At 41.2% G+C, this 14,299-nt stretch overlaps 2 protein-coding genes across 2 annotated transcripts; one reads left to right on the top strand and one right to left on the bottom strand.

The window, feature by feature from the left end:
• Nucleotides 1–4,856: 4,856 nt before the first annotated feature.
• Nucleotides 4,857–10,986, bottom strand: rpap3 (RNA polymerase II associated protein 3). The gene is made up of 17 exons (XM_046378733.1): nt 10,806–10,986; nt 10,443–10,603; nt 10,187–10,348; nt 9,983–10,093; nt 9,765–9,892; nt 9,531–9,652; nt 9,380–9,450; nt 9,159–9,293; nt 8,644–8,771; nt 8,421–8,542; nt 7,997–8,067; nt 7,523–7,615; nt 6,557–6,759; nt 6,250–6,433; nt 5,820–5,917; nt 5,624–5,724; nt 4,857–5,499 (listed from the first exon to the last, which is right to left on the bottom strand). The coding sequence occupies exons 2-17, from the start codon at nt 10,593–10,595 to the stop codon at nt 5,414–5,416; spliced, it is 1,968 nt and encodes a 655-aa protein (XP_046234689.1). The 5' UTR covers nt 10,596–10,603; nt 10,806–10,986; the 3' UTR covers nt 4,857–5,413.
• A 445-nt stretch (nt 10,987–11,431) lies between these two features.
• On the top strand, nt 11,432–14,257 carry atp23 (ATP23 metallopeptidase and ATP synthase assembly factor homolog). The gene is made up of 6 exons (XM_046378743.1): nt 11,432–11,721; nt 11,904–11,949; nt 12,519–12,600; nt 12,701–12,838; nt 13,465–13,548; nt 13,629–14,257. The coding sequence occupies exons 1-6, from the start codon at nt 11,577–11,579 to the stop codon at nt 13,830–13,832; spliced, it is 699 nt and encodes a 232-aa protein (XP_046234699.1). The 5' UTR covers nt 11,432–11,576; the 3' UTR covers nt 13,833–14,257.
• The last annotated feature ends 42 nt before the right edge of the window (nt 14,258–14,299 follow it).

Raw genomic sequence — 14,299 nt, 5'->3', positions numbered from 1 at the left:
TTCAACACAAAAAGGCAAGAAATGTTAAAGTCAGAAATTTGCTTCCACGCTCAAGAGCAAATGCATGGGAAATATTATTAGTAAAACACCCGTGATCACATTCCATGTATCTGTAAATACGGCAAATCCACTTACTAAATCAATCACGATAACATTTCTATTGTATCACGCATGTCCTGCTTGTAAAATAAGCATAGAACAGTCAAATGCCTTTTAATGTCTCCTTTAGGTTCATCCAACGTTATCATCACTGGTGACAACACAGTGGTGATGGGGAAACAGTACACGTTCATATGCTCTGCCGAGTGTGTTCCATCCTGTGATTTCATATGGAAGTACATGGGGAAGACTTTGCAGGGTGACCAAATCCAGATACCCATCTTGCACCAGGGGAACAAGACGACCTTTGTCAATCATCTGGAGATCACTTTTACTGACTACGCTAAAATCGAGCCTCTGACGTGTGAGGCAACAAACTCCATATCACATGAAACTATCACTGTGACTAAGAACCTCACCGTCATTGGTAAGTAATTTGGCTCTCACCTTTCTCAGAATCAGAATCAGAAATACTTCATTGATCCCTGGAGGAAGCTGGGTTGTTTACAGTTGCTCCAAACAAGATTAGAAGTCTAAAGGCCAAGGAGTAATAATAAATAAGAATATGTGGTGAATTTAGTGCAAAAAACAAACCAAAACAGTGCAGCAATGCAGTGAAAACTGTTCTGAAAAAGTACAAAAACTAATCACAACTTTCATGCTAATGTTTGGTGTTTTGAATGTTCTCTCTGCAAAGACCCCATCTCAGTGCGTCCCACCTCTCAGGCCCCGTCAGTGTCAGGCAAGTCTTTCTCTCTGCAGTGTGTTGGCTCTCAGAACCCTGCGTCCATCACATGGCTGAAGAACAAACTCCCAATGCCGCCATCTGAAACCGTGCATTTCTCCCCTGACAACGTCACCATGACTTTCAGCCCTCTCTTGCAGACAGATGAAGGTTTATACCAATGTCTGGTGGCAGAGGGCGGGACCCCCATCCAGTCTGTTGGCTACAACATGCAAGTCATCTGTGAGTATACTCTGCCTCTACCTGGAAATCCTCAAAACCGCCATGCACTTTAGTTTCAGGGGTCAGCTTATATGGTGGCAACTAATAACATCAAACTAGACAAAATAATGTAAAAATTCCTATTTGACAATTAAGAGTAAATTAATCCATGTAAAAACCACAATTTCTGTAATTATAGTTGGTGTTATTAGTGGAAAGATCCATAATGTAAACTGATATGCAATCCACGTAAGCTTTGATTCAAACTTGGCATAAACATTTCTCCTCCTTGAACAAACAAAAAAAATCACATTGTAAATTAGCTACTTTTTAAAGATGCTCCTGTGTCTATCTGTCTTCTGTACGTCCAATCACAGATGGACCGTCTTCAGTGGTCATCGCTGGGGTGGACATAGTGACTGTGGGAATACTGTACAGATTCCAGTGCTCAGCCAGCTGCTACCCGGCATGTCAGTTCACCTGGACGAGAGGTAACGTGACCTCTCAGGGCCCGGAGCTGAGCTTGCAGTTAGGGGAACTACAGCCAACACAGATCCTGACCTGCACAGCAGTCAATCCTGTTACAGGAATATCAGCCACTGCCCAAAAGACGCTACAAATGACAGGTAACAGTAATTATATATATATGTATATATATATGTATATACATATATATAAAGAATAAGAGCTTGTGCATTTTGTTGAGCAGTACCTGCAACCAAATCTATCTTCAACTCTTCAGCTGGACCATCAAATATTTATATCAGCGGTCCAGCGTTTCTGACTGCAGGAGTTGCATCCAACTTTACCTGCTCAGCTGACTGCTACCCCTCCTGCAGCTACAACTGGACTGTTGTCTCTGAGGAGGAGGAGGAGGTCTACAGCACCCCACGAGGCCACACCATTTCAGTCATTCCACCAAGCAGTGCTGTTGTCTCTGAGACTTTGACCTGCGAGGCTCAGGACACCGTCTCACATCTCTACATCTCCAAGTCTGTCTTGGTGCCAGTGGCAAGTATGTCAAAGAAATTACCCCATTAGACTATTAATGGACTGGAACACTTCTGGGGCAAGAACGAGATGCTGAAACTCATAAGAATCAGTCAGAAAATATCTGCTTGTCTGATAAAAAAAAAAAAAAGTCCAAGGCAAAAGTGTCCACAAAAACTTTAAGTATGACTCTCAGGGCGCATTTAGGCAAGAAACATCCAATCACAGAGCAAAATATTCTGTTACATGCACCCTTAATCACGATACTGACAAAACTGAAAACACAATCCGCACCTTAAATCAATTCAGTGCATATTTCTGGGTCAATATTTGAGCCAATTCAGCAACTGTAGTGATGTGTCTTCTTCTCAAATACAAATATAGCATGTGTGCATTTCTATTGTATAGCACATTCAAATGTATTTTTATGTCTTCTTCTTCAGGTTTATCCAACATTATCATCACTGGTGACAATACAGTGGAAATGGGAAAACAGTATGTGTACACGTGTTTTGCCACATGCATTCCATCCTGTGAATTCACTTGGAAGTACATGGGGAAGACTTTGCAGGGTGACCAAATCCAGATACCCATCCTGCAACAGGAAGCGAAGGGGAAGTTTGCCAGTCGCCTGGAGATCACTCTTAGCAACTACGCTAAAATCGAGCCTCTGACATGTGAGGCCATGAACATGTTGTCTAACGCCACTATTGCTGCCACTATGAACCTCACTGTCACTGGTGAGTGTGCGACATTGCTCTCATCTGCTGTCCAACAGATTTTAGATTGTTTTCAGTTCTGATGTCACCTCTGATCTTTTAACATTCTCACTTCACAGATCCATACTCAGTGCTTCCTGCCTCTCAGGCCTTGCCGATTGCAGGTGAGGGCTTCACCCTGCAGTGTGTTGGTGCTCAGGATCCAGCTTCCATTACATGGCTAAAGAACAAATACCAAATGCTAGCATCTGAAAGAGTGCATTTCTCCCCTGACAACACCACTATGACCTTCAGTCCTCTCCTGCAAACGGACGGAGGGCTATACCAATGTTCGGTACTGGAGAGTGTGAACCAAACACTCTACCACAACACACTGGAAGCAGTTGAGGGTGGGACCCCCGTGCTGTCTGTTGGCTACCTGATGGAAGTGAACTGTGAGTACAGCAAGTTCATGAAAATCACATCATCATGCAGCTTGACAGTGACAGAGGAGGGAGAAATAAGACAAAATGTTTTATGTGAGTTTTAGAGGAGCTGGAAGGCAGATTTTCAGACAGAGCCAGGCTTGCTGTTCCCCTTGCTAGGCTCAGCTATTTAGTATGTTCACAACCAATCAGAACTCAAAAAAGTTGTCTCACATTTTCCAGATGGTCCAGATGAAGTGCTTATTGTGAAACCCAACAAAGGGCCTGTGGGTGAGGACATGTTCACTCTGCCTGGATCCACAACAGAGCTGCAATGTGTTACTGATTGCTTCCCTGTCTGCTCCATCACCTGGTTTTACAATGATGTGCTCCTGGCTACAAATGTCTCCATATTATTCACTCCTGTAACTCCTCCATACGAGGCCACACTCACCTGTGTGGCTTTTAACTCTGTGACAAAGACAAACAGAACTGCTGAGACCACAGTGGTGGTACCTGGTAAGCCAATATCAGGAGAGAAGAAACTTTTCTGTATATCTGCGCTTGTTTAAATGTTAAATGTATGTCTCTTCTCTTGCAGATGGGCCGAAGAATGTGGTCATTTCAGGACCAGATGCCCTTGAAACAGGGGTCACAGCGAGCTTTACGTGCTCGGCCGAGTGCACTCCTTCCTGCAGCTTCATATGGACCTTATATGGGAAAACTATGACAGGCAGTGTGATTGACGTCACTGTGAACCGCTATGTTTCCAAAGAGTCCATCAGCTGCCAGGCTGAGAACACATTCACTGGGAAGACAGCGATGGTCAACGAGACGCTCAGTGTCTCAGGTGGGCTGTTGCCAGAGGTTTGAGTGTACTCACTTCATTGCCGTTATTTGTTCTAACTCTGGTTTACGCGCTTCTCATTGCAGAACCTCACTGGTGTGGATGCTGAGACGCTGGAGGAACTGTGCTCAGTGCAGACTACATTCTCCTGATCCAGTAATCTTACTATTAAAGACTCTGAATCAATGTGTATAGCTGTATTTGCTCAACCATGGTGCACGAGGACTCTGATGGACTGGAAACCTCAACAGGGTGTTTCCCTGTCTTTAGTGCAGTGCATTCTGGGACAGGTTCCAAACTCTTTGTGACCCTGGACAAGATTAGACTGCTATAGAGAGAATTCATAGTTTGTGTGCTTGAATAATACATTTTGGGACTTTCTTCTTTAATTACACAAGGCTAATCATTTACTTTTATGATGTATTCCTATTTGTCTTGCCAAACAGTACACACTATTGTACTTAATAAACAATGAAGTGCTATACATTCACTGATTAGAATGTCAATTCATCACACGTGTGACACATCTCAGATTACGACATTCTGACTTCTGAACTTTTACTTCCATAGTTGACTGACTCAATAGCGGCACATACACACACGACAAAACACACCTCTGTTTGTAATTTCGTTTCTGAAAAGAACATTTAAACACTCAAACTGAGCACCTCCATCACTCACCCAGACCAATCCATACCTTTATGCTGCATTCAGGATGTATTGGAAAGTTGGACATTTGCAGTTCTTTTTCACAGAAAATCCCTTCTGGTTGAAGTTCCCCCTCAAATCTCTGCGATTGCATGTCAAGACACAAACATGTTTATTATGCCCAAAATTATACGTACAAGAGGTTAAGTTTCTCATACAGATTTATTTGTTGGAAACATTTTCAAAAATAATTTTCCATACACCTGCCAAAGGTTTACATTCTGCACACCAGCCTTTTTCCACTTAGTTTGCCTTTATGTAACATCTGAACCCAAACAAGTTGGATGCGCATTCTGCTAATTCTGTCATCAATAGAATCGATAAAAATAATATTTTTCAGCACTGCATGCTCACATATGTATGGAAACTAAATGGTTAAGGACATAAATCTACTCAGAAAGAATCATTGGTGACATCAGCTGTTGCACAGGAACAGGATTCTGCACTGTGAGTCTCAACAATCTGCCATTTTCCAACTTCAAATGAACATGGCATTGTGAAGAGACAAAGCAGTTGAAATCGCATTTCAGCAGGTGAAAGGCTGTAACACAGCAGTCCAATTTGGTGAAACTCAACTGAACTGAACTTTAATCAGTATTAGAACATAACTGCATTGTTTTGCTGGCATTTAAAACAAAGCAGCACTGTGTGTTGAAATTTACAGTCTCTAGAGCTTGCAGAGTTCCCTTATGTCCAAGTGTCACACTCCGTACTTCTTCTGTAAGGCTGTGACCGATGATCCGTCCAGCTCAGCTTGGTGAAGGAAGTCAAACACATCTTTCAGCACTGGGGGCAAAAAGAAAAAAAAAAAAAGCAGCACAGCCATCATCAATATGATGAAAAGTGTGGTTGGAAAAAAACATGGTGAAAAACAGGAGTCATATGCAACAGTACATGAGAGAGAATCAACCTTTCTTTTCGGGGGACGACATGAACATGACGGCCATGTCGAAGCGCCTCACACTTGCTAGACTCCTGAGGACCTCCAGTGTGACGGCCGGTGCTTCATTCCTGCACAGGACTGATGTTAATCACAACAGTACAACACAATACTACACGAATAACTTTCAGGTCAGATTTTGTTCTGAGCATCTAATAAAACTTACTTGATATAGAAACCATGCAGAGCCCTCAAGATCTGACTGAGAATGTCAGGTTCAAGGGAGTTGTGGAAAATGTTTACATATGCGTCAGGCTTTATTTGCTGCAAGACAAGAAAAAAAAACAAGGCTGAGAACTTAAGCTCAAGCCAAATAATTCAGGGTAATCATGTATATGTACCGCATGTGATTTGGTTGGCCAATTCATTCTAGATACTGGATTTTGTAAAAGTCTCTTAAAAAATAAAGTAATTCAATCTAGATTTTTTGGCAAAAAACTGGATTGCTTTAATCTACATATGCATGCCTGCACTGTCACTACCACGGCTGTGCTGACAGCATGTAATTATACTGTCTGAAGACACAAATATGATCTTGCCAACAATAAATTACAATGAACACAGTGTGATCTGTTATCTCCAAACACGCAGCTCACCCTCAGATATCTGTAAATCGCTTCGGGCTGGTTTCCGATCTTACGGAGCTCAGCCTCCAGCTGGAAACTGTTGGTGGGTGGAGGAGGCAGGTCTGTTACTGTCGGGGAGGGGTCGGCTGATGGCTGAGGAGGATGTGTGATTTCTTCCTGCGCTGGTAGATTAGTCTGTCTGCTAGAAGGAACTCTGGGGAACAGAAACAGAGGACATGTTTCCTGGGTGGGAATAATAGATACCAGATGTGTTGAGAACACTTGAGACCAAATGAAACATCCAATATCCTGAAACAGAAGAGGCAGTGCGACTAACTGGTCAGATGAGTGTGAAGGGACTTCTGCTATCTCCTCGATCTTGATCATCTTGGCGCTGGGTGATGTCGACAGTGGAGAGGACTCGCCCTCAGCCTCCCTCACCACCTCCCGGATGAAGGGCTTCTTGGACCCGTCTGACTCCACCTCAGACGCTGACACCTTTCCACTCACTTCTTCAATATCAATCCTCCTCAGTGGTTTCTGTAGAGGATGTTCAGTGTCGGTCAATGTTATGACCCGGTTTATTAAAAATAAATACATAACCAAGCCTGTGTTTGCCATTCTTTTTACAAAAAGCATCACTAAGTTCTAATAAAGATACTTCAAAAATTAAGGTTACAGAGTCCACAGTGGTCTATCCTGCCATCTGCTGGACAATTAATGATAATGCATGTGTGATAAATGGGTGTGAGCTACTAAGTTGAAGAAGCACATTAATTGAGTGAGTACATATTGCATAAAGATAAAAGTGACATAACATTATTTTCACTATCAATCCAATCTACTCTTTCAATTTTATAATCTTTTAGCCTTTAAAATGCTACACCATCCAGAGGTGATGGAGGAAGTAATCAGATCCCTTACTTAAGTAAAAGTACTAATATCATACTGTAAAAATAGCATTAAAAATGTTCCCTAAGTAAAACTGTAATCAGGAAAATGTACTTAAAGTATTAAAAGTACTCACTACCTGATATCATTGGATTATTATGACACATGCATTGATTTTACTGCTGTAGTTGGTTGAAGTGGAGGACATTTTGAACGATTTTGTACAGGAATGCAAGTAAGTAACTGCTGATTATTTTGTTCTCAGCTCTGACACCGTGTTCAGTGCTTAAGTTTTTAACATGCTGTCTGTAATATTTTCAATGGAGCAAAATAATGGGACACTATTTTCACCAAAAAGACTTTAGCGCTAAGTGGAAACTAAAAAAAAAGAAAAAAAGAGAAAAGGACTCACAGTTGAGCGCAGATGTGTTGGTTTGTCTATTGGCTGCACTGTTCTCCTCTGTGTGCTGTCTGCCGTTTGAAGAAGGCCACTGGAAGCCAAAGCCTAATACAGCACAGGGACGTCAACAAGAAAGAAGTCAAGGCTGCAGAAGAGCAAAGCTAATAAAAGCTTGCCCTGTCAATTAGATGTCTTTACATTAGATTATAATGTAATAATTTATGCTTGTACTGGTTCTCATAGCCAGAAGGGCTTAAAATACACTAATAATGTTATGGTGATTGAGAGAATCCATTTTTTTTCTCTACTGACAACAGAGAGCAGAGTGAAACATTTTTAAAGTGTATTTCTGTGACAGAGCATTGTGTTTGACAAGTAACTTGATTAGCAGTGCACTTTATGTTTTTAGCACTGCTCCTTTATCATCTATTTATCTATCATTTGAGCTAAGTTCACTCAGAGGGATAATTGAATCTTGAAACATACAGTCTGGATTTTCTGGATTTCGTTAAGAGCCTGCTTGTTCCCTGGTTCCAGTTTCAACACCTCCTGGAAATCTGTAACACACACGTATATACACACACACACAAATTACATTTTTATACAACTAAATCGTCAATAACTGATAGCAATAATCTTTGCTTATATAATTTCAATTCAATTTCATATTAAAACAAGTTTTTTTGAATCTTTGCATGTTTAACTAAAGCTTAAATGAACAGAACTTCGAGAAATGATCTAAACTGTGAACTGACTTAAAATGGAATAAGACCAATGCTGCAACATTAAATGAAAATAAAAGCAACAAAAGAAACACAGATTATCTAATGCTGATAAACATGTGACAGCTTTATAGTGTTTCAAAAAGCTGCTGTTTGCCTTTGGATGACAGTGTTATTCTATAGCGCACCTTGTTTGGCCTCCTTCAGTTTCCCTAAAGCCACTCTGGCTGTGGCACGGCGGGCGAAAGCCTTGGAGTACGTGTTGTCCAGAGAAATGGCTTTGGTGCAGTCCTCCTCTGCTTCCGCATACCTGTAGCAAATGTTTTGTCTTCCTTTAACAGAGAGCCTTTTCACACTAGCAAAAAATAAATAAACAAATAAAAGTTCAGGGGAATCAAATGTTGTACTTACTTATCCAGCTTCAGGAGGGCCATAGCTCTGTTGGCAGGCAGTAGGACGTTCATGCTGTCTGCCTCCATGCCTCTGCTGTAACACTCAACAGCCGCCTCATACTTCCCCTCTTTGAAATAAGCATTCCCCTGAAAGGCACATTCCGATGACAAAGGGCAAAGGAAAACCTTTTACAAATAAAGAGTTTGATTTGTTCACAGAATTTTTAAGGAATCTCTGAAAATGTCAATTTTACAGACAATTGAACATCTCAAAAGTGGCTCTGCATAAACTGGACTAAAGTAAGTTAAAACTACACTTGATATTTTTGCAGTGGATTGTTACATGGTGAATAACAAACTTGTAGTTGTATGAGTAATTAATAACCACACACTACAAAATAGGACTTGGTACAAAATGACAAATTCTTACAAAAACGTCTTTAACACCAGAATTACTTCACATGGACATTTGGGCACATTTTGAATTTAGCAGCTTTTGACACGTGAGCTGATGAAAGCGGCAGCCAAGCTTACTCTGTCTTTTTGTACAACCGCCTCCTGACGTCTCTGCTGCTCCTCTTGTCGTCTCTGCTGCTCAGGGTCTGCTGTAGGAGCCTCCTGCGGCGTTGTGGCTTCACTCGGGGCTGCCGAGGCCTGATGTCCAAGGGTCTGAAACCAGCCAGGGAAAGAGAGGAAATAAAGGAAAAGACAACTCGAGAATGAGACTAACCCCAAAAGGATCATTTCACACTCACCTCTTTGATTGTTCTCACTTCATTCTGTGCTTCCACGTTTCCGGGGTCAAGCTTGAGAACCATCTCATAATCTGTTCAGAAATACACTTCTGTTGTTATCTCAGCGCTCTTGCGTAGAACAGATGATCTAATCCTTTTAAATGCTTGTCACCTTCTAATGCAGATTCATATTTCTTTAGTGCAAACCGTGCCGCTCCTCTCCGCACAAACGCTTTGAAGTAGTTGCTGTCCAAAGCTATCGCCAAGTTGCAGTCAGACTCTGCCACTGCGTACCTGCAAAGAACAAACTCTCATTGACACACAGAGTAACAAAACCTTTTCATCCACATTAATGTTTGTGCATTTAATGAAAAATACTCTATGCATCCACATCTATACTGTTTACTTTTTGAGTCTGAAGAAGGAGGTGGCTCTGTTTGTGGGAAGCACGGGGTTGTAAGGATCTGCAACCATCCCTCTGGTGTAACACTCAATGGCATCATTGTACTTCCCTTCTTTGAAAAACGCATTTCCCTAAAAATAAAGTTATGATCTGCTTAAGGAAAGAGCAATTTTTTCTTTTTCACTTTAGTTTTGTGGCAGTGCTTCTCATAGAGTATTTACCTTTTCTTTCTCAGCTAGTGCTTTCTCCTGATCAACTGCAGCTTCCTCAGAGTCAGATTCGTTTGACTCTGCAGGACTGTCCTCCTTGTCCATCTCTGACAGAGCCTTGTTCTGTGAATGCAGAAGCATAAATGATTAAGTCAGCTACTCCATGATGTCACTGACTGTGCTGATTATATTTTGTAAAGCTGAATCATGAGCTACCACATCAAACTTGTCCCATGATCGATAGTCGTATGCTTTTATCCTTGAGGCTTTCTTGGACTCATCTCCCTTTGCGTGCCCATTGCCTGCTGGCTCCTTTTTCTTCTTCTTTTCTCTCATCTTTGTTTTGTAGTCTTTGTTGCGCACAGGTGGGAGTTTCTTCTGCAATACAGAAACAACAAGCTGCTGACCCCTGAATATCATCCCGTACATTACCTGGACCTGAGATGGACGGCTGTTTACAGCAGGGACAAACCTCAACCTCCTGAAGTCCTCCCGTCCTCAGCTCCTCGTCCTTCTTCTTTATTTCTGTCTCCCAGCTTTCCAGCTCCCTCATGAAGCTAAGCATATCCTCCGCATTTTGCCGCATCTGAAGCTGTAACTCAATGGCTTTGTTTCCCCCGGACATGTTATTTCCTACGAAACAGACATTTGTTTTGGACAATTTCTTAACACTTGTTGCTGTAGTTGTTTTTTTGAAGTTGGCGTTGCAGCCAAGAGGAAAACACGAGAATCACGCTGTCACGCTCTTGCGGCTAGCAGCTAGCTAGCTAGCAGAAATACCAAGCACTAAAGGAAAATAAAGTGACTTTGTAGCTACTTGAACCATATAAAGTACCTGGTACTTCTTTCCTCGGTTGATAGTTATAGTTAAAGTGTAGTTGCAGTCACTTTGGCAAAATACTACAACAAAACGTGTCGTTATTCACAGCTTTCTGTTTATGTCCGGAGCCATGACAGCCGAGTACCAGCAGCCTTTGCGCTGCTCATCCTGCGTTCGGCGTAACCAAAGATCGTGTATACTACAAAAGATAACTTGCTCCAAAACATTATACTAACGTGATAAACCCACAAACAATGGAAAAAAGAACCTAAACATACCACAAGAGTGTCCATTTTATTCCTCAAATGTGGACGTTAGCATTTTTGTGATTCTGTAATGTCACTAGCCTACTGGTTTGGAATGAAGTGGCTCAGCTCTTCCCCATGAAAGCCATTAAACAAAACTTGCTGGCTTTTCGTATTACAAATGATTTTACCGATCGCTAGTATACACTATATGCACTGGGAACTATTCTCTCTGGGTCTGATTTTTATCCGAGTAGACCACTTACCTGTACGCTGTGACTAGACGATCTATACTGTATACTAATCTCTAAAAACGCATTTTATAGCAGCTTATATTAAAAAGAATTGTATTTTTTTTTTTACTTTTTTGTTTAAAAATAAAAGCCAAACAATTTACAAATAAGTATTCCCTTCCATTACCTTTGACCTATATCAATATCACGTGATCCTTAAAACAGCGATGACCTCTCGTGCTAGCTAGCGGTGGCTAACCAGGGGATCTTATGTTAACATTTCCAAACTGTGCACAACATTACATACAATGGCCCAGACTAAAGAAGATGAATATGGATACGAATTATTCCCGGAGAGGAACGCGCGAAAGTTCAAGAAGGGATCAGTCGCGGAGAGCCTGTTCACATTCAACCACAAGTGTCAGGTCATGTTACAGTTCGCAGTGGAAACCAGTGAGTTTTCTGCCTAGCTTGTCACCCTTCCATGGGGAATTTATTCTCTGCATTGAACACCGGAGACCCGTGCAGTGTTTAACACTGCACAGCGTTTAGCGTGTGCTAATTTTGCTAGCACTGGTTTCTGTCAATGACTGCTAACTATATTCAACCATAACTGGTTTCTGTGCTTCTTCCAGGTCCGTATGCCAAACTCCTCCTCAGTGCCATGAAAAGCTCAGGATGGTAGATATCATTTTATTTTAAAACAAAAGTGTGTTTTATCATTGTTGACCACCGCCATCTCTCACACTGCTGCAAATGACCTGCGGCTGTTTACCTGTTTACACAGAATATATATCAATACTGGAAATGCTAACTTACTAGCTACTGCTATTACTGCTTAATAATACGTAGTTTCGCTATAACTAAATAGTATGCCGAAACTCAAGTCGTACTTAAACAGTTTTTAGTAGCAGTAATGAAATGAGTGAATCAAAGACATTTCTGGAATCGCAGCTTTGATTTTGCCTTTTGGATTCATCTCAAACATAGTTTGTCCTCTTATCGTTTTTCGTTAAAAACTTTTAATAAATGCTTGCAACAAAACTCTTCTTCTCAGTTAATATTCCAGTTGCTCAGACATTTATGTCATTTCTCTAAGGTTGTGATCATTTCATTCTTTTTTCCTCCCTCTGCTTCACTGTCATTTGTGTTGTTATTTTTTTAACTCTTTTACAACAATTCAACAAACATGTAAATGTGAGCTGGTTTGTTTTGCACCAAGATCACTTTGCTTCCTCCTGTCAACACAGCAAAGTGTTAAAAGACCGACATTTCTCTTGTGAAGACTGTGACGGGACTGTCAGCGGTGGCTTTGATGCAGCTTCTTCCCAAGTAAGAAACAGATCTTGACAGTAATAACAATAGTGCGCTCTCTGATGGCTTGAAAGAATTTGACTTGTGCAACATTAATGAGATTTGTGTCTGCTTGCAGATCGTTTTGTGTCAGAACAACATCCACCAGCAGTCCCATATGAACCGTGTGGTCACACATGAACTCATTCATGCCTTTGACCACTGTCGGGCCCACGTGGACTGGTTCAACAACTTCAGACATCTGGCTTGTTCTGAGGTGAGTCCCACTATGTTCAGCACTGGCTGCATTTATGTGCAATGGTAACTTTGGTTATTGTGTGATCTAGTTTAGTTTCGCGAGGAAGCTTTGACATTGTGTCCTGGTTGTCATGAATGTACCAGTCACAGAATTTTCTACAATAGACTACGGCTAGTACACGGAGAGCAAAAGCATACTGATACTGTTCTTTGCAGTTTTAACCAGATTCCCACAATTGGGCACCATTGTGTGTCAGTATTTTGTTCTTAAAGGATAAGGCTTGTGAATGCAGCCTTATCTGTGGCTTTCAGCCCCAAGCTCACTGGTTCTTATTGAAAACAGATATCTTTTTTTGTGGCATCACCAGAATTATCATTTAACTTAAAGGTTCTTTCATTTGGAGATTACAGTTTTCTTTTATTATTTGATGTTTCCTTGTAAACAATGTGGGGATTTAATTGAGAAAAAGGAGGTTGGTTTTATTGTGATAAATTACCTAGTTGTTCACACTGCATTTGTCTTCCAAATGAATCAGTTAATATGATGTTGATAATGCTGAAAAACATGCTCAGAAAAATATTATCCTGCTGAGCTACAAGTTTATTTGCTGTTCATCCAAAGCCTTTTTGGTGTCATTATTTTAGATTCGGGCAGCTAACCTCAGTGGAGACTGCTCCTTTAGCAATGAAGCTGCGAGATTCAACTTTGGCTTGAAGCAGCATCATCAGGTACCTACACTGAGATACACTGATACTGAATATTGTCAGATTACAGTTCTGTGTCTCTAATCTGGTTTGTCCTCGGTCAGGAGTGTGTCAGAGGCCGTGCCCTGCGCTCCATCCTGGCTGTGAGGAACATTGGCCGAGAGGAGGCGGAGAAAATAGTCGATGAAGTGTTTGACACATGTTTCAATGACCACGCACCGTTTGGACGAATCCCGCACAGCAAGAAGGATGCTCGTTTTGCCCACAGAGATTTTGAGAACAGAGATCGATATTATGGAAATCTTTAGTGTTTTCACATTCTCATTTAACGACCCAGTGGTGCTGCGATTGGCGGCGACGCTGACTAGAGTGTCAGAGTCGTGATCAGTGTGACAGCCTCAACAGAATGACAGCATATCAGACACAATCATATATCTTCAGATGGGATTTTTCAAAGAATGATTTGTCCTTGGAACAACAAAGGAAGGAGCTGCAGTACATTTCGTAATCAACTCAACCCTTTGGACATTAATTCCATATAAAGGGATTGTCAGTTTGTCATTTGTTTTTAGTTGATCTATGGGTGCTTTTAAGGAAATAACAGGATTTCCTTTTACTGTGTGTTCTTCAATTATTTGCCACATTGACCTCCACTAATGTCATGTAAATATAACTGACTGCTTAAATTAAACAATATCAACTCATGTTCTAATTAAAGTTTGATGACTGAAAAGTTGAGAGATATCTAGTTATTTGTGAGGCCAAGAGGGAGACG

Source organism: Scatophagus argus, chromosome 22, assembly GCF_020382885.2.
Source record: "Scatophagus argus isolate fScaArg1 chromosome 22, fScaArg1.pri, whole genome shotgun sequence".
Taxonomy (NCBI): Eukaryota; Metazoa; Chordata; class Actinopteri; family Scatophagidae; genus Scatophagus; species Scatophagus argus.
This window is presented reverse-complemented; position numbering and strand designations above follow the sequence as displayed.

Excerpts from the sequence above, each read along its gene's own strand:
- rpap3 (XM_046378733.1), bottom strand. The coding sequence starts at position 10,595 with ATGTCCGGGGGAAACAAAGCCATTGAGTTACAGCTTCAGATGCGGCAA. Across the intron at positions 9,294-9,379 it reads AAGTGAGAACAATCAAAGAG|ACCCTTGGACATCAGGCCTC; the intron begins GTGAGTGTGAAA and ends GGCTGGTTTCAG. Across the intron at positions 5,918-6,249 it reads CGATTTACAGATATCTGAGG|CAAATAAAGCCTGACGCATA; the intron begins GTGAGCTGCGTG and ends CTTGTCTTGCAG.
- atp23 (XM_046378743.1), top strand. The coding sequence starts at position 11,577 with ATGGCCCAGACTAAAGAAGATGAATATGGATACGAATTATTCCCGGAG. Across the intron at positions 11,950-12,518 it reads GCCATGAAAAGCTCAGGATG|CAAAGTGTTAAAAGACCGAC; the intron begins GTAGATATCATT and ends CTGTCAACACAG. Across the intron at positions 13,549-13,628 it reads GCTTGAAGCAGCATCATCAG|GAGTGTGTCAGAGGCCGTGC; the intron begins GTACCTACACTG and ends GTCCTCGGTCAG.